The sequence below is a fragment of the Falco cherrug genome, chromosome 9 (genome assembly GCF_023634085.1).
Source record: "Falco cherrug isolate bFalChe1 chromosome 9, bFalChe1.pri, whole genome shotgun sequence".
NCBI lineage: Eukaryota > Metazoa > Chordata > Aves > Falconiformes > Falconidae > Falco > Falco cherrug.
In genome coordinates, this window is record NC_073705.1 from 12073135 (window position 1) to 12100549 (window position 27415).

The window sequence follows — 27415 nt, forward strand, 5'->3', positions numbered from 1 at the left end:
CTGCTAGCACAATTTCTTCTATTCTGTACATGTCCAGTATTTCCCCCTTCCTGTTTTAATTTACCTATTTCTTCCACCACTAACTAGCCTGTATTGTGTATTTTTCTCCTTGCTGTCTAGCCAGATGAGGCAAGTCATGCCCCTTTTCTGACATGCAAGAGCACAGAAGCTTCTGGAGAGCAGCAGAACTGAGGCACCTCAGGACATGCAAGACCTGAGGAGCGAATGCCAGTTTCACAGCTCCCAAAGCAGAGAAGATGCCATACAAAAGCTGACTCAAGCACTCATCTGGAGAGAAAAGCATGGCATTAGAGATGCCAAAACTGACAAGAGGATGCTACATTACTATTTCTTTATAAAACATCCAGGCTAAAGGACTCCTACAAAAGCATGTCAGACACCAAAATTCCTTATAGCCAACGCCAGCGTGAATTCAGAGCTAGTACTAACAAGTTTCCATCAAAGGCAATTCCCCAAAGGCATCGACAGAAGAACCTCTTCAGCACTCCTTATACACGTCAAAGGACTTTTGAAGCAATTATACCAGGTTTGCAGTTCCGCAGGCCACTTTATCATAGCTTCATCTCTCTTCCTCACATCATCAAGGGTATGAAACAGTAACACGGTAATACATACCCATGTCACAAAATACCCAGTATTCAGCATCCAGGAAGGAGAAACCTGAAGGCCTCCCCTTCCCCCCAGGGACCATGCAGTATTTAAGCAGAGATAAGGCAGAATAGCTTAAATCCCACTGGCTTTAACAGGCCTTGTGGGGATGCCAGAATAGCTGAGTGCAGCCTGCTGACTGCGTATGGCATTTGGTCAGAAATCACCCAAACCCTCCCACTAAAAACTGCTTAGCACTCACTCGTCAGCTGAAGAAAGTTGCCTAACCTTCCTGAGCCGAAGAGAGAAACGGGACAGCAGTGGGGAAGACAAGAGAAATGAAGCGCCATGTGACACATTTTCCAAGATTATGTAACTTCTTGAATAAATAGGTACTTCCTTATCCTCCGTGGCTGTTTCTGCAGAGACATTACCCAACCAAGCACAGGAATGGCAATCAGGAAGATGTGACCCATACGGCCAGAAGGCAGAAAACATCCTGCTGCCTCACCATATGCCGAGCAACAAGCAGATCAGTCCTGCGCCTTGCAATACTCTTCAAAAACTTCTTCATCTAAAAAAAAATATTAATATTTGCAACAGTATCTTGCAAGATATGTATCCTGCAAGATTAGACAACTTATCCTTCCTTAGAAAACCCAGGCCTAGTGAAGAATTTCTCTTATTTTATATGCCCAAATCAAGAATAGCTTCTAGCACGTACTCTTCTATCTACAAAGACTTTTTTTTTTTTTTTTATGAAGGGAAAACTCAAATCTTAAAATGGAAAAAAACCCAAACCTTTTTGTGTACAAGAATCTTCATCACGCTCACTCTAATTCAGCAGCCACATTCCTACAGGTTCACACCACCTGCACCATACATACGAAAAGGAACCAGCCTGTCTCACACAAAAAGGGTGTTTCTGTCCCAAGGGTAAGGAGATTATTATTGTTTGTGACCATTCAGTGCCAACAGCAGTGCCAACATCTATAAGGAATACTAGATACATCAGGATGTGAGGCAGGGTACTACTTGCAAGTTAATACCTGATAAACCATTGCTTCATGGCTTGCTGAAGTGGGAAGGAAACACATCAGGCTGAACAGTATAAACAGCTCTGACCAGAGCTATTTAAAATGGTGTCTTCTAGCCTTAAGCCCTGTAAGACTGTAAAATCTCAGAGGACACAAAATGAAACCAAGGGTCAGCAAGTGCATTCCCAAGTAAGCAACAGTTTCCTCAGCTGCAAAAATGCAATGTGACTTGATGTGCCCTAAAGTGCATTATCTAGCCTTTAATACAGGTGCAGGATTACAGATTTTTATCTAGCAACATCATAAATACCTTTGTCTCATGTAGATAAAACTAATGCTGAGGGTAATAAAGTGCATGGTATCAGTTTATTACAGGCCTCATAAAAGGGAGCCTAAAGTCCATTGACACATATGATTCAGAAGACTCACAGAAGATTCCGAGATCTCACCCTACTTGCCCTTGCTCCACATGTCGCCGCAGGAGGAGTTGCAGTTAAGATTTTCAGTCACAGAAACGCTGAGGTTTAGGAGCCCTCCTGAGATCATCTAGTCCAACTTCCCTGTTCAAGCACGCTCAGCAGGTTGCCCAGTCAGCACCCTATTACCCCCTGAGAATGACAACTACACATGTAGTTTAATAACCTGCACACATCAAGGACTTATCAGTTCTTGCAGATACGGTGAGGAGCTGCTCTGTGCTCTGGCAGCGCAGCCATCATTTATGGACCCAGACACCAATCCTCCAGTTGAACTAAAAAGTTCCTGCGAATCCTTTGGCAGAGAAATCTTGCCTCCAGTGAACTCAGGCAATGCCTAAGGCACTGCAGTGCAGTGGTAACAAAGATAGTTTTAAGTTAATGGATCAGCTGATAACAACCTAGCCATTTACACAAAGCCGCACATGTGGAAAACCAGCTCATTTCTCCCCTCTGGCTGTTTTTCAACATCATAACCAGACTTAGCACAGAAAGGCAACTTTTGTACAAGTTCTGAACTGGCTTTCAGGTATGTTTTGAGAATCTGGACAAGAAGAAAAGCAGCTTCCAGAACTCCTTGTTAATTTTTAGGAATCCGTTCCACACATATGATATGAGACACATTGTTTTAAGCAATTCATGTATGTTCTTCTAACACCTTCATTATGAAGTGCATTAGACTCAACCACATGTGAAAGCTTCCTTGAATAACGATCCCAGGAACAGGTTTCACTCCTTTCTTTTCATATTTAAGTAGCTGTTTGTCTACAATTACTCCTTAGATGCCTGTCCATGTGCAGTCACAGTGTTTTAAGGTGGCCACTCAATCATTCACCTTCCCTGGAGCTGTCACATTCCAGTCTATGCCAGGCATTGCCGCACTAGCCATGCGTTGCTGATGTCAGCTCCTACGGGAATACGCAGGGACTTCCAATTCCTACTCTGGCCTGTCAGGGTCACCTTTTAAACATAGGCTTTTCACTAAAGACCTAATAGTTTGAAAGGTTGACTTTTAAAAAAATACTTATGCTTTCCCTTCTTGCAGAAGGCAAATGAATGTGTGTTCATTTCATTTTGTATCACCACCTATGACTCTCCCTCAAAACAAAAGCTTGTTCTACCACAAGCAAGAATCAAATTCTTTTGCTTCAATTGTTCAAACACCCGTTGTTTTGAGAAGCCCGAAGCTGTTTCTGAGAAAAAAAAGCAAGGCAGAACACAGGTCATCATTATCAAAATCCATTCCACTGTGTTTTTAATGAAGCCCAGGAAGTCAATCTCTGTTTCGGCAGATGGTTAAGACCAAAACATACATCACCAGAGGCACTTTTCCTACTCTTGCTCTGTGGTCTCAGGTAACAGCAAAAGAACATGTGATATATAAATAGCTTCCAGGTAGTAACACAAACACCTCTAAGAGTTCAGAGGACAAATTCTTAGCCCTAGTCTATAGAACAGAGCACCTCTACATTTTCGCTTTTGGAAATACAAAATTCCAATCCCACCTTCACTCTTTGACAACTCAACAAGGTCGAAGATCTCCTGCAATATCAAGAAGAGGGAAAGGGCAATGAAGTCAAGCCATTCCCTGGGAAGGAACCTGTCTTTGGAAGAGCCTTGGTCTCATGACACTCTTCTGACAGGACTACCTCTAGGGCACGGAAAGCTAGAACAAATAGCAACAAATTTTTTATTTTAGTTATGAGTGACAATAAACCACACCAGGAAAAAGCTTTGAACACTGCGTTCTTCACCTAGCTTTCAAACCACTGGGCTGCCACAGAGCTGCTAATCCAAAGCAGAAATGATTCAGAGCTAAAAAAAACCCCAAAAAGCTGAGTACTTACTACTCCAGAGACAGGTTTTCTACCTACTGACTCCAGAAGAACAGCCTTCTCCAAATGGGCAACTAGTCCGAGATGGATCAATGTTTCTAAACTTCCAGATAATGCTGACAAGCAGAACTCATATCATTATCTATATCAAAGGCTAATCATTAACTACTGCTTGGATTCAGCTATGATCACTTTTACTCTGCTTTAAGCCTATTTATTGCCTGACCTGCAGCCTATTTCAAACCAGACCTACTACTTGCAATACGGTCAGTGGGAAATGTTTATATACAGCTTCTAATAGTTGAGCAAAACAGGGGTAAGGTCTGAAGCAGCAGCAATTTCTGCTACTTTCTGCTCTGGGTGAGTAGAATATTATGAAATATCCCTCACAAAGTATTGACAAACCCTATTGTTACAGCCGAAGATTTCATATGACCCAAGATAAATACTGACTGCTTGGGCTGTGCAGCCTACTGAAGGCATAAGCCAATCATGTTAGGACCAGACCAAGGACTGGGATGCTCACATAAAGCTCCATGTAACAGCAAAAGTAACCCCTGAATCTTCTTCACGAGATCTTCACAAAAATGCAAAGAGATTTTAGAAGTCCCTGACCAGATTAAATGTGTTGCAGAGATTACTTTCAAATACATTACACAAAACACATTTCAAACACATTTTCACATTTCTGTCAGAGAAATTATTTTGCTTGCTTTTGGATACTGTAAGAAAGCAAACAGTTTTAGTATCTACCTCACAATGAAGAAATGTGACATTTTCAAAGCTCTAGACTAGTTTTTAGGAGCCTGGGAGAGTGTAAAAAATAACAAGGCAGATGTATCATAAATTCTGCAGAAATTCTTCCACAGTGTGTACAAGACAAATCCTGTCTGGGTCACTGGCTCTCTGACCTTTCTGAACAGAAAGCTGGCATCAGCAATTGCTACAAAAGAAAAAACATGACAAAAGAGAAAAAGTGCAAGAAATATGGCTGTACTGTGCTCTGCAATACAAGTGTCCTTATTGTAGGGGCAGTGGTTTCAAGCAAGATCAAAAGCAAGAGTTACACAAAAAGGTATCAAATGGTAAGCAGTGCACACGATCCTACTATTGTGATGTACTAGATGGTCTCACTTAAGGAATTCAGCAACTTAAGGAAAGCCATGATGCTGCCAAAAAGTTTGTTTAAACTACTATGTCTTACCAAAGCAGCAAAACAAACAGAATAAAACGTGTTAGCCTTTACTATCTATGCAACAGGATATCCTACGGACAGTAGTCTGTTTATGCCTTGTATGAAGAGAGCAGCACAAAAATGCCTTTACAAGTAGAACCAAACCTGTAGCAGGAACATGAAGGCAGCTGTAAAACTCCCAACCATCTTTTAAGTTCTTTAGGCTTCAGTTTGACTGTACATGTAACACAGTCATCCCACACACTTCAGTCTTACCTGACACCACCTTAAACATTAAGGTTCAGTACATCCTCGTGAGAGAATGTCTTATCCCAAGTTAATAAAGGGCACCAAAGCCAATGGTAACTTGATCTGTATAAAACTCTCCTGGCAGAGAACCCAGAAATCATGAGTCAAGTCTCTTGTCAAATCCATTAGTTCAGGAGCCCAGACAAACAAGGGAACCATAAAAAAAAAAAAATGCAACTGAGAAAACCAGACCAAGCCTGTGAGTTGCACTTCACCTCCACAGTATTCCAGGGCTGGGTGTGCTCCTCAGGAGCTTGTGCTTCTACTTCCCTTATCACTTTGATGTACAAGGGTTGACTTAGATCAGAGATGCGTGTGGTATCTCGCTGCCCTCCCACAGAGCTCTACACTGACAGCAGCCACAGCAGTCACTTCCCAAGGGCTAGAAGAGAATAAACTGGGATCACCTGCCTGCTGGGAGCACTGGCTTTGAGACCGCTCCACATTTGTTAGTGTTTTTCTTTCCCAAGTAAAGGATGCAAGCTTGAAAATGCAGTCAAGCTGTGACAATATATTGTTGAGTCTTTTCAGAGCTTTCAGAGCAGGAAAAGTTAACTGAGGTAGCAACTCATCAACTGGATACCTGGCTCTCAGTGCAGCCTCCATCCAGACAATATGGAGGAACCCAGCCAAGGAGCTGCTGAGCTGCACAGCTCACCGGGGCCAGGCACTGCGCCCACACTGGGATGGCACAGAGCTGCTCTGATTTTCCCATGCAGAGCACATTCCCCATTTGAATGAAATCAGACAAGGAGCAGGCTGGGTCACAGGGATGAGCATCTCCATAAGGAGGCTGAAGCCATATACCTTTCAAATAGCTGCTTTTCCAAGCTCATCACACTGGAGCAGACTAGCCAGCTGGCTAACAAGCATTAGTCTGTAAGCTCAGGAAGCACACTGAAGGTGGCCTCAAAGTGCTTTTTAATCTTGCAAATCCGAGTCCAATTACATTACCTCTAACATGAAAAAAAGCTGTAAAGTGTATTTACCCCACACACTCCTTCCGCAAAGATATATTAAGTCTTCAAAACAGAAAAAAGCCAAGACCGTCAGGATTTCTTTTATCTAGGTTAGCCAAAAGATCAGCTAAATATATCACAAAGCTCATATTCCAAGCTCACGTACCTTCAACAGAGGAATGAGATTTGAGTCCTTGATAACTAATGAGCATGTGTCAGAAGAGAAGGCTTTGTTAAAGTGAAGTAGCTCTCACGAAGTCGCAGGAGAAAACTTGGTGCACTCACTATTAGTTTCATGGCAAAACAGCTGTATTCTTTTCCTCCTTTTCTCCCAGCTTCACAGGCTTCATACCAGGATGTGCTGAGCATCCAGTAAGACACTTAACCACTTACAGCGTTTTGGCCCGTGATCTAACATGGTCTGCTGTATTAATTCAGATAAACATTAGAGTGAACAGATTATATGCACATAAAACTTTTAAAACAGGTTATAAATGACATTCACATCTGCAGTGTGATGACTGTGGGATTTTCTAATGTTATATATGTGCAGAGTGAAAGAGCAAAAAGAAAATTTTAAAATATTTTCCATACAAGCAGTTGTTGTAGCTAGCCATCACAATTGTTCAAGTGTCACTGGAAATCAGCAGGACTCTTGCAGATATGAACTGGTGAGACACAGGGAAGAAAAGACCTGAAACCTGCATTGGGAAAAGGACATTAAAAACTGTAGAAACAGAAGGACAAAAAGGAGGTATTTTATCATAGCCTCCTGCTTTTAGATTGGCTTCTAATCCAGGACCAACAAATGAAAGGCTTTAGAAAGTTAGTTTGTAGTGCTACAAAACAGGAGTTTAATTTGTTTACAATAACTAGTCCCATTATTCTCTGCGTTAGCAGATTCCAGCTTTCAGCTGAACAAGTTAATGAAAAAAAAATCACTGGTCTTGAGTCCCCTAGGTCTTGACTAGGAATACTTTCAGAAAATTAGATTGAAGCAAAAGGCAATAGAGTAGATTAACTAAGATTGGATTTCCCAGAGAAAAGCAACATAACTTGACTGAGTCTTTTTCATCCTTCCCTGAGGAAAAATTGCCAAGATTCCCAGTGATTTCCTGGCGGACTTTTAGAGAAGTTCAGGCTGGCAATCTGCTCCAACTCAGCTTTGCAAAATTCTGATGCAGATTACAGCTAACTTTCAGGGTGACCTTCAGCCAAGCATGGAGAAGGTGTTGGGCAGAAGGATCTTTATAGCAAATACATAAACCAAAAAGAAAAGGAGAAAATATTCAATTTTAGTTCAAAAACCAAAAAGTTCTGTCTTCTCTGACCTACTGTGTGATTGGAAAAAAAAGACAGCTGAAAGGAAGCTCCTTAGGGCCCTAACTCAAAACTCACCATGTAAATATGGTAGATCTCACCTATTTGTACTAGAAGACTTAAAGATTAGTATTCTCAACACCTTCCCTTCTCAAGCATTAAGCTTTTGTTCAGGGATAGATAATCTCACTAATTCAAAACCTGAAGTTACACTGCAAAGGGGTAAGTGAGAGAAGAATCCTCCCAAACCTCTTTTCTAAAAATAATAAAAAAAATAAACCACAACCACCTAGTTCTTGCACCACTACAAGTCTGAGTAAGTGGCAGGGACTATGCCTTTAAAACAAAAAAGGCAAACATGCAGAAGTGACTTGGAAAGCTTACTTAATTCTTCCTCTCTACTGGCAGAAATTATTCTAATTCTCAGCCTAGCTAAAAAGCTGCTCTAGATTAGAAATCTGATACAAAATTAAAACAATTCTCTGCAACTTCCAACGGACGTAACAAAATCTCATTAGAAAATAGCCACACATGATTTTTCAGTTTTCAGTATGAAGTTGTGCAGAAGCCTGCAACTCCTAGTAGTTTCCCTCTTTTCAATCTGTTTTTTGTTGTTTGTTTGTTGTTGGTTTTGTGGTTGGTTTGTAGGGTTTTTTTTTTGGGGGGGTGGGGGGGAAGAAAAAACCTGGCTACTGGAACAATTTTTGTGTTCATAGCAAAAAGCATCACTTTAATTTTGTACTGTGCAGCAGGCTAGTCACAGTTGCTTCACCAATAGATCCACAGTCATGAAACCAACACGCATTTAAATGGCAATATTTACACATTATTTCCAGTGCCCCCTTTTTTAATGAACGATGGGGAAAAAAGTAACGCATGATCCAAAACTTCATGAAAGCCTCAGGGAGCATGACATCATAAATTAGATGAATTGGGACCATTAAAGTGAATGCTAATTTACCCTATAAAATCACATACTGTTACTCATGAAAAATACTGCAAAAGCTTTCTTTACCTCAGGCTCAAGCAGAGGCAAGTTAAGATCAAACAGATTAAAAGTAAATTTAATAAATACTTGTGAAGAGAGTTTAGTCCACCTTTGCACAAAATGCCATACTATAAAGCATTCTGAAGCTTGGAATTTGAGCACAAGCAGGAAAAATCAGTCTATGACTGGGAACTCGTGGAGCCACAAACCCACTGCCGACTAAAACGCAGAAGAGGGCTATGAACAAAGCTTAAATTAAAAACCCGACACACAACTAAGACAGGTCTTAGACGTAGCTGTAGTGCTGTGGTACATACTCCTAACTGCTACCTGCCCGCTTCACTGACATTAAGCCAGTGCTGAATCCCAGTGTGGGAAAGCACATCAGGTTCTCAGCTAAGAGGTTGCTCACAGCACAGGAATCCTTGATTGTACCAGAACTGTGAAGTTTTTCTTTCCAAGTTAAACTTCGCACTAAATATTTGCACAAAAGGAAAAAGCTGGGTACAGACATAACGTTACCTGTACCTAAAAAACCCTAAATTCAAGTGCAACACTAGGACTTAGCCACACAGGTCTTCACCATTTTAAAAACAGAAATCTATCCTGACTGCTGACTTAATAGAAATACGGAGGGAAGCAAAACAATGAACTGTCTCTTCATCTAAGAAGCACGGGAACGACATCTATTTGAAGTTCATGTCCACCTGCCATATAAAGATAGGAACAATCTGCTCCCATTAGGAATTTACATCAAATCCTTGTATAACTATTGCATGTGTGTGTGTTGGTTTTAATTATTTTTTTAACAGAAACAAGGTTTTAGACCATTTGAAGGTTTCATTCTAAAACAATCACACACTGTGCAATAAAAAACCTACTTAAATACTTCCTCTAGTCTTTTACCTTTAGAAGTGAAATCACTGATATCCCAATCATGTTGTATTCTCATCGCAATAAAACTCCCAACTTACTGCAAATGCCATACTACAACAGACCTGGTAACTTCGCATTTTAACTCAAATACCCTAAAAGTAACTATTATTACATGTTTCTGGTCGGTGCCAGAAAGCATCCAAAGCCAGGAAATTATTCAACCCTTATTGCTGTTTTCCTCTCACCTGCATTCTGTTTTGCTGCACTTCAACATCACCCGGTTCTGAGTACAGAAATTAAAGACAAGGCAGCGGGTCTCACAAGGCACCGAGAGATCCCAGCTTCTTCAGGAAGAGAAAAAACCCAACCAGCGAGGCGTATTTCTCCAGTTACAAGGCAAAGGTATAAAACTGCTTAACGAGGGCCAGCTGAGAGGGTTTTAAACCCAAGAAACGGTTCTGATGCTAAGAGGAAAGTGCATTACACAGCAGTTAGCACGTCTCTAAGCTGTAGGAGAACCAGCTCTGGAGCACAAACAGCACACGTGTCCCCGACCTTCCCCACGTAGCCCCGGGCCGCAGGGTGGCCACCAAGCCACGCCAGAGCCACGGGGCCACCCTCCGGCCATGCCAGACATCCCCCGGCCCCCCGAGCCCCGGGGGGGTTACGGCCGCCCCCCGGGCTCGGGCAGGCCGGCAAGGACAGCACGGGGTGACCGGGCGCCCCGCAGTCCCCTGGGGAACACACCCGCTCTCCCCCGCCAGGCCAGGCCGGCAGCCCCACAGGGGCCGCTTCCCCTGCCCGGGGCATTCCCCTCAGCCCTCCGCCCCCCCTCTCCGCCGAGGCAGCCCGGCCCCTCAGGTACCGCGGCCGTGCCCCAGCGCTGACAGGCCGCCCCCCGCCGCCATCCGCCGCCTCACGCCCGGGACGAAGCCCCCGCGTCCCGCCAAGGGCGCCCGGAGGTCGGCGGCCGCGGGCCCCCTCAGGCGTCCCGGGGTGGGGGGAACACGAGACCACCGTGACCCCGACACGTCACTCACCCCACGACCGCCACGAGCCCACGGCTCCGCCGCTTTGCCCCGCCCCAGTCCAAGCCCCGCCCCGTCGGTCCCGTCCCGCGGCCGGAAAGCGCTCCGCTGCTGGGCAACGCTATCACGACATCGCGGCCCGGTGGTGGTGGCGGGTCTGTGACCATGTTCGGGGCGGCGGCGGAGGAGGACGACGCGGATTTCCTGTCCCCTGCCAGCGGGTGAGCGGCCGGCGGGGCCCAGCCGAGCCGTCCCTCCCCGCCGCGGTGAGGGGGCGGCAGCCCCGGTGAAGCCCCTTTGCGGTGGGGGTCGGGCCCCCCCGCGCGGCCCAGGGCTGGGCCTTGCTGCTGCCCGGCCCGGTGAGCGGCGGGCGGGCCCGCCCATGGCCTGCGGGGCCTCCCCGCTGTGGCAGGGCCCTGCAGCCGGCTCTGCGGGGGCCTCCCCGGTCAGTGGGGGGCAGCACAGGCGGGGGCCTCAGCTCGTCACTGGCTTTAGCGCCGGGTCTGGGCCCTCCTCTCCTGTCCCGCTTTGGGGGTCAGCCCGGCGGACCCTCGGTGTGCCCGGCGGGGCGGGGGGCAGGCCTCGTGGGGGTGGCAGGCGGGCAGGCCCCGGGGTGGGGGACAGGCCCGGTGGGGGCAGGCCGGCAGGCGCGGGGGGGGGGGGGCAGTCCCGGTGGGGGCAGGCGGGCAGGCCCGGGGGCGGGGCAGGCCCAGTGGGGGCAGGCAGGCCCGGCGGGGGGGGGCAGGCAGGCGGGCCCCGGGGGGTGGTGGGTTTTGTGAGCTCTTCCAACAGGGGCTGGTGGCAGGGGCACGGCAGAGACAGTGGCTGCCACCCCTCGCATCAGGCTGTAGGTGTGAGGCCCTGCAGATGCCAGGCTGGGGGCTGTTTAAGCAGCAATGGTTGCACCGAGTATGTTCAGCAGTTTGCAACTTTTATTGCTATTTTAAGGTAGCACATCCAGTTTTCTTACACTGTGTAACTTGTTGCCACTTGAAGTTACAAGTGAGGGATCTTCAGCTGCACTCACTCCTGACCCTCTTCAAGAGGCTTCTGTTTAACAAGTCTTGTAAATTAATTCTACATTATTTTTTTTCTAAAATTAATTCTAAACTAATGCTAAATTGTTTTAGCAAATGGTTGTTTTTTTAAGGCATCTCATGTAAAATACTGCTGGTCCAGTGGCAGTCGTATTGTCCTTTATGGATTCTGCATCATAGTTTGAATTACTCACTTGTCCTGTGATAACAGTAGGTGAGCTTAAATGGGCTTAAAGCACTAGAGCTGTAAGCAGCATATCTTGTAGGTGTAACGTACTTGCCTGCAGCATACTTCAGGGAAGAGTATCTGCCATTTTAAAACTTAATGGGAGAATCCATTTCCTGGACATTTCAAGAAGAAAAAGTCCAGTGCTGAATGGTGGCACCTCTGTTGTCACATAGTTTTTTCAGCATTGTAACAATCAGCTATTTCATATGAGGGTAGTCCTAGTCATTGCTTTAAAGTAACTTCTTTTTTGGTGTCGTTTCAGTACTTGTTTGTTCCTTACAGTAGCTTTTGAGGAAATGAAACATTATTGTACGGTTTACCCCAGCTTCTTCATCTAAAAGTTCTGCTTATTCAAAATTAAATGGCTGTGTAGAGCTGCTTAACATGCATCCCTCGCTTTATTTCTAAAGTAATGGTAAACACTTTCTATTTGATACAATTAACAGTGTTTATTATCTATAAAGCCCATGTTAAATAAGGTAAAATAGTTTATTTTTCTTTCTAGTGCCAGATTGGCCTCTCTCTTTGGTCTGGATCAAACAGTCTCAAGCCATGGAAATGAATTCTTCCAGTACACTGCACCAAAGCAGCCTAAGAAGGCTCAAACAGCACCTGGTAAGTAATGGCTTGAGTCTGGAGGAAAAATCATAGCAGCATGTGTCTTGCTGCAAGAATGAGGGCTTTTGTGAATAACAGCAGTGCAAATAATTCACTTAGTTTTCTTGAATGGTATTATCTTCTAGTACCCTCCCTACAGCTAGCTACTCTAGTGGCCTTTGGTGAATTTAGTACCTTGCTTTGTTTTTTAATCTTCTCCTGGAGTTATTTTTCCTTGGGGGAACAAATGTGGCGTGGCATTGTCACTGTCCAGCAAGTGTGGCAGTTCTGTATCACTGACAGGCATTCCTACTTTTTACTTTTCAGCAGGTCAGGCAGCCCAGAAGGCTCCTGCGGCCCCAGCAGCTTCAGGAGCACCATCGGTGTTCATGGCCACTGCAGTTTATGCTTACCGATAGTAAGTGCGACAATGGTTTCCTGTGTGACCTCTTAGAGTCTGTGTCCGTGGGAGCTTAAGACCTAAGAGGGAAGATACTTTTGGATGAGTAGGAAGAGACCGTTGCTTATAGATGTGTCTACATGGTAGAAATGCTACAAGTTGATGCAAGTTTCTGCTCAAAAGAAGTTTCAGTTACTGTGCTGTAGTTCTGGGTTACATAACCATCAAATAAATAGTATGTTCTGGCTTTGGCCGTTATAGGGAACTACGTCCTGGGGTGCTGGTCTGACATTTGCACTGTTTCCAGGCAGCTCTGTCAAATACTTATGTCTCATGCGTTCTCTCATGGAGAACTGAGGCACGAGCACAGAGTAACAGCAGTAAAATTCTCTGTCCACTTGAAACTGCCATCGCATGAAACATCACTTGTCCTGGATCTGTGAAAAGAACAGTTTTCAACTCAAATTCTGTAACATGCTCCTGTAATCTTCAGGCAAACAAGAAAGTTGTAATGTCTTTGAGCAAAGGAAGGCTGCCTAGCATTTTAGGCATGAGGAAAGGGACCTGAACTCTAAAGAAGAAAAGCTCAGCAACAGTAGAGAGAAATCTAAGACAGGGATGGTTCTGCAGCTGAATATCTCGCTTGTCTTCCAGTACAAATGGGCAGTACTTGAAACAAGGCAAGTATGGAGCAGCTGTAGTGGGGAACCATGCTACTAAAGAGGTGAGAAACAGTTCACTTTAACATTTTCGTGCCCAGAGTGCACTGATACGAGGTAGTGTTTCTCTGAGCTTGCCAGTATGCCTTTGCTTTTCATGTTGGAGTCTTAGTCCCCCTGCTGCTTATGCCTTCTCACCCTCCTGGGTTTTCTTATAGCTCAGCCATTTACCTTGGTGACATCTTTCTTTTCCCCAATCCATAAGTTTGTAGGATCTCTTACAGCTCATGTCTGAAATATTTTGCAATTTTTCAGGCACTGCACCTTTTCTGATGTTTCTGAAAGTGATTTTGATGTTTATTCAGAATGTCTTTGACAACTGGATCACAAATCTGTGTGTGTGGAAACCAATATAAAGCAAAATTTTGTCCAGCAGTAAAGAGATGCTTTGCTTAAGTTTTGTTATTTTGGTATCAAAAATACCTCTCCTTCCCACGTACTCCTCTAAGAGCATGGCACTGAGGTGCCCAGTAAATTGGTGTGTTCAAAAGATACTTTGAATACTCTAATCTGTCCTTGATGTTGGTATTTGTGGTCTTTCGTATCCCCCAGTTCCTAAGTCATGTTGTCTCACTAAGTTGTTTCTGCTTTGTCAGGAACCCCCCAAAAAAAAAAAAAAAAAAAAAAAAAAGTAGTTAGGTAAACTAATCCCCGAGTCACTGATCTGAAAAGTGTTCAGGTGTGGCATTTGTGGGAAGCTGGGAAGGACAGGGCTTGCAGAAGGAGCTACCACAGCCTTTTTCAGGCAACCTCAACAGCTGGGAACAGCGGATTACTCTTTCACCACATTGCTGTGTTGAGTGCAGATGCATGAAGGAAAGTTTTCCTTAGTAGATCATGTCTCGTAGAGCTAAATATGTCAATATAATGTTACATCTGCATTGTTTAGTACTTGGAAAGCTCCCTCCAATGTATTACTCAATCTGTTATGTTGTTTTATGCCTGTACACCACGTATTGTGAGTTTTATGTATCAAAGGGTTAGTGCACCTTCTTTTTACACAGTAACTGTGAAAAATACGGAACTAGTTAAAGAATCTTGCGTATTGCAAAATAATGAGTTTGAATTGCTTGATTCCCTGCATACTTTTAAGCATTTTTAGTATGTGTTACAAAATTGTGTTAAGTATTTTTGCTGTGAAAAATGCTGCTGCAAAGTGTGTCTGACAAATAAATACTGTAGCCTTAGGCTCAGAATTTGACAAAGGACTTTAGAACTGAAGACATTTTGAGTTTCTGCTTCTTGTTCTTTTTCCCTGCCCAATGCCTTATGGAATCCAGTACAGGATCCTCCTTTATATCAGTCAGCAGCAACAGATCGCAACTGCAAGGATTCATTCAGGCTTCGTACTCACGGTAAGACTGGATTAGAAGAGTGTTCAGTGAACTGTATTTTTCACAGCAAACAGAAGCTGACTGTGAAATGCTTTCTTAAGTCTTAGTTTATAGCCTTTGAAATCAAACATCTGACTGACTGAGCAAGCAAGAGGTGTCACAGTGCCTGGGAGTGTTTTTGTGCTCCTCCTGGTGTGTGTTGCACAAGAGGCTGTTATATCTGCCTTTTGCAGAGCACTTTGTCAGTACCTTTCATAACTCAAGTTCGTACGCTGTAGGAGGTGTATTATTTCTTCTGGATCACAGAGGAGATGTTTTGAGTTTTGCAGTCCTACAATGGATCAAAACAGAACAAAATTCCTTTTGCTAATAATTTGTAGGTAAGTGGCTGAGAGAATACAGTTGAGCAAGCAGAAGGAAATGATAGCAAGGAAATGTTTTCTTTCAGAAATTTGACACTCAGCACTTTCCTGCTGATAAGAACAAATTGGAGCATTGTGAGGCCTAAAATGGAATCTCTGGGGAAGTTCTGTTTTCTGCCAGTTTTACAGAAATCTAGTGTGTTGATTTGCTGTTCTTACCTTGTCATCAGGTGACAAAAAATTTCTTGGTTTGATAGAAATAGAATTTTAGTCCAAATTTCTGACCAGGATGCTAGCTTGCTCTTTAGTTTTAAAAACACATTTTGAAAGTTTAGCAGGTTATGTAGTCAGTTTCTGGTGATGTGGAATTTTAGAAGGGAGGAAGGAGTGACTCCTCCAATTGATTCTGGAAGTTTAAATAGAATATGTAGATTACTTACTCTGTATATGTTATTGAACATAGCTTTGAAGAAGCTTGTGAAAGCCTTTGCCATCTTGTGAAAGCTGCAGCTTATATGAAGAACTTGATATTTGCTCAACTATTTAAGTTATAATAATGCTTCTATGGCAACGAGCACATACATAAAAATGAATTTGTGCATTATGAACTTGGGTAGTAATACAGCAGGATTCTTCCTTTACTTCTTAATTTCATCAGTTCTTATTTAAGCTTCTTTTGAATGTGATTATTTTTTTTAATTTTAGTTGAACACATCTTTTAATGTATGATGTAGGACTGATTTCCTTTCCCACAGGTTCAACCCAACAATTACAGTGCATTCTATGATGATCAGAGACAAAACTGGTCCATCATGTTTGAGTCAGAAAAGGCAGCAATGGATTTCAGTAAACAGGTAACTACTTTGTGCAAGATACGACTTGCTGGCTTGTTTAGAACAACAGGCAAATCAAGACATATCTGAGAGCACTTTGTTTCTGAAAGGCCAGTTGTACTTTTTTACTGAAGTTCAGCTTTGAGTAACTGCATGACTGTGATCAAGGCATATCTGTGATGAACCTGGCTGAGTTTTGTTTGTTAGATACAGGCCTCTTTGAGGCAGGGGGCCTTTTATTTCTGATGGGGTTTTGGATCAAGGTTCTCAAGTACTGTAAGACCAATGGTTCTGTAGAGCAGAAGGTATTTACTGAGCAAAATTCAGTGCAAGGAAATATAGAATGCCTCATAAGGACATCTATAACCTGAGCTTGATCACTACAGTGAGTAATGCATACAATCTGTAATGAGTTGTAGTGGAACTTGGCCACTTTCTTTGAATGGCCAGAGACATTATAGGCTTTCCTTCTGCAGGTGTGCATTGCCAAATGCAACAGCTCCCCAGTGCTTGATTCAGTGCTCTACCAGGATCTCCTTCTTGGAGAAGGGCAGGGAGTAGAAGGAGGAGACTCTCTGGAAATTGCCTATACAGGTTGGCTGTTCCAGAACAATGGGCTTGGACAGGTAAAGACATTTCTGCTACCTCCTAATACCGAGTGAGTGAGTATGACAGTCCCTGCAAGGAACCTGCCACATCTGGTATTGGTGCTGATGTTAAAGATAGTTTTTCAGTCACTTGTGGCATCATAAGTGAAGTCAGATGTGTTATCTATAGAATAATAAGGGATTCCATTACTGTTCGGGGGAAAGTGATTGAAATACTTTTAACTTTCATAGGCACTCTCGCCCATTAATATTAATGAAAATGGTGAGAACAGACAATGAAGTTAGCTGTGCTCCTTTGGAAACAGCTCGAGGAAGTGAAAAGATAGGTCTTTGACACAAAGCACATCTCCAGATATTAAAAGAATGAGATTGCTTTTACATCCTCTACAGCTGTGTCCAATGGAGTTTGCTAATGAGCAAAATAAATGCTTTGTTTCAAAGTATTACCTTTAAAACACTTCTGGTTTTGCTAGTAGCAAAATTCATGGCAAAACGTTTTGCGTTTGCATCCATCTGCAGTTGAATCTTTTTGCTATAAAGAGGGATTTCGGTTTTTCACCTTTAGGGGATTTTCTTGTTGGTCTGCCTGACATGCTTCTCTCTGTATACCAATGGTACATAGCAGAGCTTACTTCTAATCTGAAATTTGTTCAGCTGTATATGTCTTGGTTTAATTTACAAAACTTCTAGACAGTTGTTTGCTGCTTGGTACACGCCTGTTGTGTAGTCTCTTGCTTGGCCCAATTCCATCCTGACCATGAAGCTCAAAGCAGTTTTAAAGTCTGAGTCTCCAGCTATTACTGACTTTGAGAAATTGCATTGTGCAATGGACTAGGAGCTGTAGCCATACTGTCATGCCTGAGAATTAGTTTTGGAAGTAGCAGAATGGGAAATAGCATGTAAGAGATTGTAGGAGTTTATGGAATGTGTAAAATACCATACAGAATTTTGAAACATTTGGGAAATCCATGTGTTTTTTGGTTTTGTTCTTCGACTCTCTAGGTGTTCGATTCTAATGTTAACAAAGACAAGCTGTTGCGGCTAAAGCTGGGATCTGGAAAGGTCATCAAGGTAGAACTTCTGGCACTTTCATTATAATAATTGAAGTCTCAGAGCTTTGAATTACTGACCATCTTGTTCAGGATTCATATATGCTATTTCTGTTTTTGTGTTTCATTTGATAGGAAACACTGTGTAACAGTGACTCACTCAAACTTTTTTTTTCTTAATTTGCACAATACAGCCCAGTCTCCTTTTCAGTGGCAGCATTAGAAAGAAGTTGACCTGTTTGGTAAAAAAGAAGCTTCCTATTTTCAAAAGCTGGGTTTTTCAGGAATTTTTTTTGTCTTTTTTATTTCTGGAAGTTACTTCATCCATTACCTTGTTCTTGCAGAACCCTGTTTCTAAAGGAGGATTTCAGTTTGAGAAGAACTTGAGATTCCTCCCCACTCACTGTGCCTCAGAAGCAGAGCATCAGATAAGCTCTGATACACCACCTGGGAGACAGGCATGTGGGAGGGTGAAGACAACGGGCAATTTTTAGGATGGTATAGTAACAGACAGCACTACTGCCTAGAGTGGTTTTACCCTCTTAAGTCAAATTGTGAGGGTTTTGACTGTGTAATAATTTTTCAGTCCAGGTGGTGTGATACTCCTTTATGTTATTGCGTAAAATCAGGTTGTGAATTAGAGGTGCTTTTGTTGAAGACACTTTTATTATGTCAGTAATTCATACATGGCCTCTTAAAAGTTGTCCTTTATTGAAGATGCGTTATTTTTCTACTTTAACGTGTATCTTCTTATTGATGTTGCCTGAGTGTAGTAGTTATCCTGTTAAATGCTGGCATCCATTTGACAGTTTGCGTTGCTCTGACTTAGAAGTCTGCTTTGCTACAGCTATTTTCTGTGGGTGCTTTGTAAATCTAACCATAGCAATTCAGAAGTGATTTCTCAATTACGTGGAGTTTGGTTTTTTTCCCCACATACTGAGAGAGGTCACCACTGTGTGCCCTCCAGTCCACCTGCAACTACAGTATTTGTGCACGCAGCACAGTGCACAGTTCTTCTCTCCGGCATATTGGTGTGATCTGTGATAGCTGCTGAAGTTATGATATTTAAAAATTGAACCAGGTTTCTGAAACCACACGGAGACCTGGAAGCCTCTAGCCTTCATGCTAGGGATTGCTCTATCTGATTTCATTATGAACACACTGGGAGCTGCGTATTTATTTATACATTTGCAATTTGTAACTGGCCATTATGATTCATTGAAAGATAAAGGTTTAGTGCTGCAGACTGAAAATGAATAGGATTTTACAAGAATCTCTCTATATGCGTATTGGAGTCTTCTATAACTGGTGCCTGAAGCTGTCTTAATTAGTGTAATTAAAAGAAACTGTAATGTCACTGTTCACACTGTTTTCTTGCTCTTCTATCTCTGAAAACCAAAGGGCTGGGAAGAAGGAATGATAGGGATGAAGAAAGGAGGGCGGAGGTATCTCATTATTCCTCCAGCATGGGCCTACGGGGCACAGGGAGTGGCTGGCCGTGTCCCTCCAGACTCGACTCTAGTTTTTGAGGTGGAAGTTAAGCGGGTGAGTGTCTCCCAAGCATTTATTTTACATCTGCTTTGTGGCTGTTGGGTGGCAGTGTTTGTATGCAAGGTGAAAACCTGTTGTTGGCTTGAGAACTGCAGCTCAGAAACTGTTATAAACCAAATACCTCAGGAAGATACGTATCTTTAATTTAAGAAACAAAACCAAACAAAGCTAAACCCAAAAAACTCCTCTAGGCTGTTTACAAAAACATATCCGTTCTAACTGCCTTGGGATCTTTTCATTGTCTTATTTGTGAGTCACTTGGGAAAATAAAATACTCAGTGAAGGATGACAGGATGTAAAGACTCAGCTTCTCCAGTTCTGAATCAGTTGTATGCTTTGAACTGCATGAGCTTGACAAAGGACTAGTCATCAAAAATAAACAAGTTGCTGAAAATTTTTTGGGAACCCAGAAAACGGCCTTTTTTCTTATATGCTTTTTAAGGTGAAGTTAGTGAAGGAATGCGCTGGTTCGGATGGACAGAGTGTTAGTTCAAGGGATTCTCCTGCACCTTCTCCAGTACCCAATTCAGACGGCTTCTCTGCAGATGGTGGTTTATTGCCTCCATCTTCGATACCTCCAAAGCCTGGGTAAGAAGCAGCACAGTTAAGACAACTTGCTGTATTAAAAGATGGTAGTGCTCATAAACGTGTGGCACAATGCTGCATTAACACATCATCTGGCAAATGTCGGTCCTCTGTCTGCCAGCTTAGAGCCGTCAGAGGCATGCTTGCTAACAAGACTTGCAGGAAATTCTCTGCTTGAATGCTGACTTTCAGATTGAAAGAAATGGAAATGGCCCCAGACGGAAGAATGCTCTATAGCCTTGCTGAGATCGAGCATGATGAAGCTGTATGGGTGCTGCTGCAACAGCTTTTTCATATCGGGTGGCAGCATAGTCATAGGTTGGTCTTGGGTAATGGCTGTTGTGTTTAATTGCAAACTTTGCATTGTCATTTGTTCTTAAATAAACTAAATACATCAGTCATCCGTTTTAGGGAGTTAAAGTTTAAGTGCTGCTCTTGCTGACATAAGTAGTTTATTAGACTTTGTTAAAATTGTACCAGAATGTGGTCATTGGAGCAATCAACAGAATCATCTTTCTGTTATCAGCTGTTCCACAGCTATGGAACTTCTCCATAATGATGATGTGAAATCTACAGCTAATGTTTCAAAGAATCTTCCAAAAGTAAGCTAAAAGAAATGCTCACAATATGAGAGAGAGCTTTTCCTTGGGGCAGGTGTATTTTGACGGTATATAGAAATGCAGAACATTGGATCCTGAATTTCATCTTGGTTGGTCTCAACATACACCTGTTTGGCTTTTCAGGGAGCCAGCTGTTCGGGCCAAGTCAAACTCCATCAGTGAACAGCTAGCAGTAAGTGGTGTTTTCTCCTGACTTATTTGAAGCCTTAAGTAGGGAAGCTTGGTTGGTTTCACCTTTGCATTCAGTATTGCTGAAGTTAAAGTGAACGTCCAGATGCTCTCCAATGTTAGGCTTACTGACAGCAGATCAGGGCCTTGTTTTTGAAGAGGTTAGCAGAATATAAGGAACCTCAGTCCCAGTTCCTACTTGTAAAAGCAAAGTTACTTTGACCATGTGGATAGTCAAAAGGGTAGTAGTCTTTTCAGATAAATTATTGTATTTAAAATAGATAACGGAGTATCTATTATCAGTTATCAGATAGCTTTTTTCTAAGTCTTGCTGATCTAAGGCTTCATAGGCAGACTAATTCATAAAGCACAATGTAATTGGGACATTCAATGTAAGTTTATATAGCTACATGAGAAGACTTCTTGTGTGTGCCTCAGGACAGAAAAAGCTGCTAAGCAGCTTCTTTAATTCACACATTTTCTTCTTGTTGCTGTGTTTAATGCAGGGGTAGATTTTTTTCTATGGAATGACAGCAGTGTCACCCCAGAAGAGGAGTATATAAGCAAGCCAGATTAACAAATCCAGTGTTATCTTGTATGCTTAAAAATTAGTTTTTCACATGGTCATTGAAAAATGAAAAGAACCAGAATTATGAAGTCAGTGATTTAGAAGAGTCTAATCTTGACACATGTCTGTGATGTCTGAAAAGCCTGGGCTGAGAGACAAAGGAAGAGTAACTGCGAACATTTCTTTTAGAACCCAGATGTAGCAAAGGCAAAGCTAATTTCTCGGATGGCTAAAATGGGACAGCCCATGCTGCCTTTCCTGGCTGGGACAGCAGGTAGTCAACTTGACTCCAGTGACTCGGAAATAGAGGTACATCACCGGTCACATAACTGTGACTTTTTTCATGCTTTCTCTACAGTGTGAATTCCTTAAAGTGGAATCTGTAGCAATAGCTCTCCCTTTGTCCAGGGAAAATTACTCTTGTTTCTGTGGCAAAAGGGTTTAATGATTCCACTAGATGGTTCAGTTGGGTTAATTGGGTAACAGTCTGAAGTGATCTTGGGTTCAAACTGTTCACTTGTTCTTTAGCATTCATTGCTAAAACAGAAATGTTTTCAGGATCTAAATACACTGAGAGGGACAGCGCAACCAGTGGCTTCATCTGCTCTGAGACCGTCACAGCCATCTCACGCGGTACTGCCCACAGTGTCAACACAAGGTAATATGCTGGTGAGCCTGGGATAAGTATAATCAAATTTCACTTATTTGCAGGCTTGAATTACAAGGGCTGTAAGAACAGAGGATTCCTTTCAGGAACTGCAATAGGAGCTGACAGATAGCTTTTTCTAAGTCTTGCTGATCCAAGGCTTCATAGGCAGACTAATTCATAAAGCACAAGACTGAAGTCCTTGGAGTATGTATTTCTTGTGATCTTGTGGACACATTGAGGAAGAGCAGCCACAGTCCATGAGCTGCTCTGTCATCATGTGTGCTGGGGTGGCACTGAGATTTCTAGGACGTGATTTATAAATAGAACTGTTGCAAATCCTTTCCCAATGATTTTTTTGTTTGAAAATTAAGAAGATAAGAGTGAAGGACATCAGAGGGCTGGTGGCTCTGGAATGGGCTTGACTTGTCTTCCCATGATGGAATAGTCATGTCAGCTGCTGGTCAGCTGAGCTTATGGTCAAGTCTGAGTAACATCCTGTGTCAGTAAACTTCAGAGCCACCTTTGAATGAAACAAGGCTGTCTATATGTGGCTAGAAGTGGAATTTTGGTGAAAGATTACTCTTTTCTTGACCTTTTATCACTCACTTGACTGGATTTAATTTTCACAAGGCTGCGAACAGGCTGATATTAAGTGTTTGTCTGTTTAGTGATATATTTTTTTTTTGGCTATTTCACACTGGGTGAGTTAAATTATTTCTGGCTACTTTATGGAATGCTGAATTTCCTTCTTCCTTTTCAGTACCTCAGGCATCTGGTCCTACACCCCCAGTATCTTCTGCTGCTTTAATACCTGCAACAATCCAGCCCCATTCAGCTCTGCCTGGAGGAGCACAGGGCTTTCAGGTACCAAAGTTAAATCAAGGAGAATATTGGTGCTTCTGTCCTTTCTCGTAAGTCTTACTGTCTTCTCTGTTGCTGGGAGCAAGGACTTTATAGCAGCCTGTAAGGATGAGAATCCCAGGCTGTTTCTGGTGACTCTCTTTGGCATTCTGAGGTTTCCATCACATGCTCTTAGCATTTAATCAGAAAGGGCTGATACTCTGTTTGCTGATGACTACTTAAAGTTGAGCTAAGAATTAACTAGACTTTGTTTCTTATCTGATGTTGAAGTAGAGAAAATAAAAACTTCCAAGTACTTGTAGAGCACATGAAAACAAAAGCATTTTAGTTGAAATTTTTCTTGGTTATGGTCTCTTTTTCTGTGGGAGATTATTCACACACTTAACATGTTTGTGGGTCGTGGTTTTTCATCCAGCAAAATAATCCCATTTAAAAGGCTTGTGATGGTGTCTGCTTGCTACCAAGGAAACTTTGGGGGCTTAACACACAATGCATTTTCCACATCAGATAGTGAAGACTTAGTACAAAGCTATTGTACAAACAATTCTGTATAGTCTAAACTCCAAGTTTCTGCTGTCTGCTTCGTGTAGTTATTTTCTTTTAACCTATTTTCTGGGGCTTCTGGAAATCAGTAGCCTATGTCACATAGTTGCATTGTTTATTTTGAAAGGGTACAGGCAGAGGAAGAAAACATTTGATAATGAACAAAAAAACCTATGCAACAACAACAAAAAAACCAAACCCAAAACAAAACCCACAGAAAAAACCCATATCAAACCCAAAACTGGTGTGGCGTTGCATTGCTTTGGCTTTGCATTTTCCTTCTGTTTAAAATTAGGAAGGTGTGGCAAATAGCAAGATAAAAAAGATAGGCTTTTCTGTTTGTCGAAACAGAAACCAGTCATTAAAGTGCAGTTTGAATCTGACAGTGATTTGGGTGTATTGTTTTGAAAGTTTGACCCTGATGTCCTGAATTTTTCTAGAAAATTGCCCCAAGTTGTACTGTAATTTTTCTTTTTTCCTTGCCTGAGAGAGTAAATTGGTCTGGGTGAGGTACTTATAGCATTTAATGCGATCTTCAGTCCATTTCGCTACTTCTGATGTTCACTGAGCAGTGAAGTTGCAATCAAGTTGTGTTACACTTTTTGAGCCCTTCCTAGGAATAGCCTTGTGTTCAAGTTAGCATAACTTCAGTGTGAGCTGTTCACATGCTGATCTTTGCATCTCACAAACGTAAGGCAACATGCTTTTGCTTTTAAACTTCAGTGAAGAAGGTAGCTTGTTAAGACATGGTAACTTGAACACATATCTAGGCCTTGAAAGACGAGTGACTGTTATTTTCCCTTTACTATGACTCTTGTGTCATTTGACTTCTAGCTCCTTAATTCTGTTTTTCTGTATATCATCCTTGCTCTGTGGCTTAAAAAAATAAAAGTGAAAACCACTAAAGTGTGAGGAGGGGGGAGAAATATCAAAATATATTCTAATCCTTTGAACTTGTTCTGCAAGGTGTATCCTGGCATGGCATTTGCTTACCCCCAAACTGCTGCATCTGCTTCTCAACTCCAGCCTGTAGGACAGATGTATCCTGCACCTTACCAAGGTATGTTTATAAAAGTACATGCTTTTCAGAAGGCTGCAATAAACATGTAGCAAACCATTTATAATAATGATTTAGATAGCAATGGGGTGGCATACACATACATAGCCATCCTGTCTGTAATGCTGTGCTATTTCACAAGTTCTGATCTTTTAATACCAAATAGGGGCAAAATTTCCCAAATAAATACCCATCTTTTTCTTCTCTTAAGGAACTTCTTGCAGTGTGAAAGGGGATAGAATTTCTAGGTGTATTCCCAAGGCTGTGTATTACTAAAGGCATTTTATAGCTGGTGCTTCCAGTCAAAAATACAACTGTAACAGTAAACAGCTGTCCTACCAGCCAGGGAAAGAATTTAAGTGCACATGTAGAGGCCTTTGCTGAGTGAGAGGACATAGCCCAGAAAAAAAGACGCAACCTTTGAAGGACTAAAGGCATTTAAAGAACCATTTAGGTAATCCCTGTGGTGAAGACTTGGATATAGCTGAACCTCTCTGGGAGCACTTTTTTTCAGTTAAAAGTTTCAGAAGTCAATATTCGTTTCTATTGTTTGATTGTACCTCCTTGCATATTACTGTTCTAGTGTGTCTGGGGACTTCACTCTTGTTGACCTGAGTGCTGTCACATGGCTCAAGAATTTACTGTAGCCATAAACCTGCCTATTCATGTTGTTCAGAAAATACCTGCTGTTTCCAGATACCATGTCGCTTTTATTTCTGGGAAGAGCGTGGCTTGTCCTGTCTGTCAGGCTTCAAACTGCTAAGCATTACTTTTGATACATCTGTATGCAGGCATTTTCTACTTGTGACTATAGATCTCTCTCCTTTCCATTCAAGCACCTGGGGATGTTACTTCCTTTTTGATGACAGAAGCTCGGCAGCATAACACTGAAATCCGAATGGCCGTTAGCAAAGTAGTAGATAAAATGGATCATCTGGCTGCCAAGGTAAGGTACAGCATAGGCAGGCTTGTAAACGATGTTACTGCTGTTTGCTCTCCTAGTGTAGTCTGAGGAGCTGGCTCTGTTTAAATTCTCGCGTTGTTTGTAAGTGATGTACCAACTTAGTGAAAATTCCAATATGATCAGACCTTGTAGTGGTAGCAATTCAGCTACTATGAAAAAGCTTACCTTAAGCTTAGGGGAAGGTGCTCTCTCTTACCATCTTAATTATCATATGATGCATCAGTTTTGGAGAGGTTCACTGCCCTTCAGGAGGTGTCACAGTCAATGCAGTAGCATATAACCTACAGGTGATCAGATGGAACAGTGAAGTGGGTCTTTGCATGTGTCTGACTCTTACCTACACCCATAAATTCATGCCATCCGGCTTAAGAGTGGCTTATCCTTGCAGGTGGAGGAGTTGAAGAAACAGAACACTGGCAACAGCTCACTACTGCCTGGTATCTCCTCTGTTACTATGGAAGCCTCCATGATCATGAGCAATATCCAACGCATAATCCAGGTGAGCAATGATTTCCACCTCTCTTCCCCTCAAAAAAGCTCTGAACAACAGTTTGTGGTTTGGGTACTTTCTGAGCCAGAGCTGATATATCAGTATTTAATAGGCCTCGGCAAATGGCTCATGTGAGAAAAATTCTGCCAATTCTTACACCGTTATGGACTTAACCCGCAGGATCCTGCAGAACAGTTTCACAGCTGAAGTATGGTGTTGCAAGAACTGCCTACTGCTGTTTTTCACTTCTTAGTCTTATTCTTTGTAGCTTTGCTAGGCAGCAGCCCTACAATCTTGGGTTTTGTCGGTGAAAAAGTCAACCAGACAGTATTCTTCAGAATGTGGTTTGGCAACCACTGTCCCATGCCAGGATTCCTGCTAAGTGTAGCATGGTGCCTTCCTGGGACGTTACCACAGAAGGTGATAAGTCTCAGCACTGTACTGCATCTGTATGAAACAAAGGTTTAGGTGCAGCTGCAAGGAAGTCTGAGCAAAACGAATATTCATGCTGGGCTATGCTTTAGGAGAATGAGAGACTGAAGCAAGAGATATTTGAGAAGAGCAGTCGGATTGAGGAGCAGAATGAGAAGATCAGCGAGTTGATTGAACGGAATCAGAGGTAAGGAGTGGACTGCATTTGCAAAGACTTTCTGGCTTACAGTTGGTTAGGCATAACTAGGAGGGGTGTTCTTGGTAGAGACATATACTGATATTGTAAATCTTACTTCTTCTTAAGGCATTAGAAGTGTGGGGTTTTTCCACCCCACTGTCTGCAAAGCTTATCTCCAAAACTGTGGTTTATGTAAACATGAATGTAAAAGGGGAAAAAAAACCCCCTCATGCTATCTTCTTTAAGCACACTTGCTCTGCTTCTGGGAGTTACTTTACTTTTGCTAGCTTTTTAGTAAGGTGGAAGAAATTGTAGGGGATGTGGTCTAGTTCCACTGTTTGGGTGTGTGTTCCATCCTGGTTAAGAAGGGGAATAACTTGTTTAAGGAAATGGCAGAGGTTAGTGGTATTGTGTTATCAAAACTCTTGACTGTGTGATAGGATCACTTGTTGCAGAGAGGTGAAGCCTCTACCCAAACTGATATGATCCCTGCTGTGCCAGGCACACCCATGCCACCCTATTGCGATGAGGCTGTTCTTAGTGCAAGACATCATGCAAAATTATCTGGGTATTGTCATGAATAAAACTCCTTTGAAATACCACCTGTTCTATCTCAGCCTTTTGCTCCAAGTTGTATCTTTATGTAAATGCTCATGCAGTCTTCCCCTCTTCACAGATACGTTGAACAAAGTAACTTGCTAATGGAGCAGAGGAACCATTCACTGCAAACAACAAATGAAAACACACAGGCAAGAGTGTTGCATGCAGAACAGGAGAAGGTAATGGTGACAATGAGCAAAGCCATAGAGCTCTGGCTGCAGCCAGGAAAGGGGCTGCTTGTTGCACTAAAACGTGCTGAAGCCTTGTTTGCCACGGCTTACGTCAGTTCTCTTACAACTGTAGGTCAGAACTTTACATTTTGAAAGCTGTTTTGAGAAAACCTTTGGATTTTTTCATGGCTTTCGTGTCA

At 42.5% G+C, this 27415-nt stretch overlaps 2 protein-coding genes across 8 annotated transcripts in view; one reads left to right on the top strand and one right to left on the bottom strand.

Annotated features, from left to right (window-relative positions):
• SLC31A1 (solute carrier family 31 member 1) overlaps positions 1 to 10738 on the bottom strand; it is a 27862-nt gene extending 17124 nt beyond the window's left edge. For 2 of the 4 annotated variants that reach the window (XM_055721306.1, XM_055721304.1), the window contains exon 1: positions 10624 to 10738. The gene's annotated coding sequence lies outside the window, so the exon portion shown is untranslated. Of the gene's footprint in view, positions 1 to 3969; positions 4055 to 10623 lie in introns of those variants that run through there. The other 2 variants (XM_055721305.1, XM_027809352.2) reach the window with 2 other exon arrangements.
• Positions 10682 to 27415, top strand: part of FKBP15 (FKBP prolyl isomerase family member 15) — a 27686-nt gene continuing 10952 nt past the window's right edge. For 2 of the 4 annotated variants that reach the window (XM_055721296.1, XM_055721298.1), the window contains exons 1-19: positions 10682 to 10832; positions 12383 to 12492; positions 12802 to 12892; positions 13529 to 13598; positions 14874 to 14948; positions 16045 to 16143; positions 16599 to 16748; positions 17733 to 17801; positions 19181 to 19324; positions 19773 to 19918; positions 20659 to 20707; positions 21461 to 21580; positions 21830 to 21929; positions 22681 to 22784; positions 24291 to 24384; positions 25218 to 25327; positions 25734 to 25844; positions 26360 to 26454; positions 27122 to 27224. In XM_055721296.1, the coding sequence (XP_055577271.1) occupies positions 10777 to 10832; positions 12383 to 12492; positions 12802 to 12892; positions 13529 to 13598; positions 14874 to 14948; positions 16045 to 16143; positions 16599 to 16748; positions 17733 to 17801; positions 19181 to 19324; positions 19773 to 19918; positions 20659 to 20707; positions 21461 to 21580; positions 21830 to 21929; positions 22681 to 22784; positions 24291 to 24384; positions 25218 to 25327; positions 25734 to 25844; positions 26360 to 26454; positions 27122 to 27224 (1896 nt within the window). In that variant the 5' untranslated portion in view covers positions 10682 to 10776. Of the gene's footprint in view, positions 10833 to 12382; positions 12493 to 12801; positions 12893 to 13528; positions 13599 to 14873; positions 14949 to 16044; positions 16144 to 16598; positions 16749 to 17732; positions 17802 to 19180; positions 19325 to 19772; positions 19919 to 20658; positions 20708 to 21460; positions 21581 to 21829; positions 21930 to 22680; positions 22785 to 24290; positions 24385 to 25217; positions 25328 to 25733; positions 25845 to 26359; positions 26455 to 27121; positions 27225 to 27415 lie in introns of those variants that run through there. The other 2 variants (XM_055721297.1, XM_055721299.1) reach the window with 2 other exon arrangements.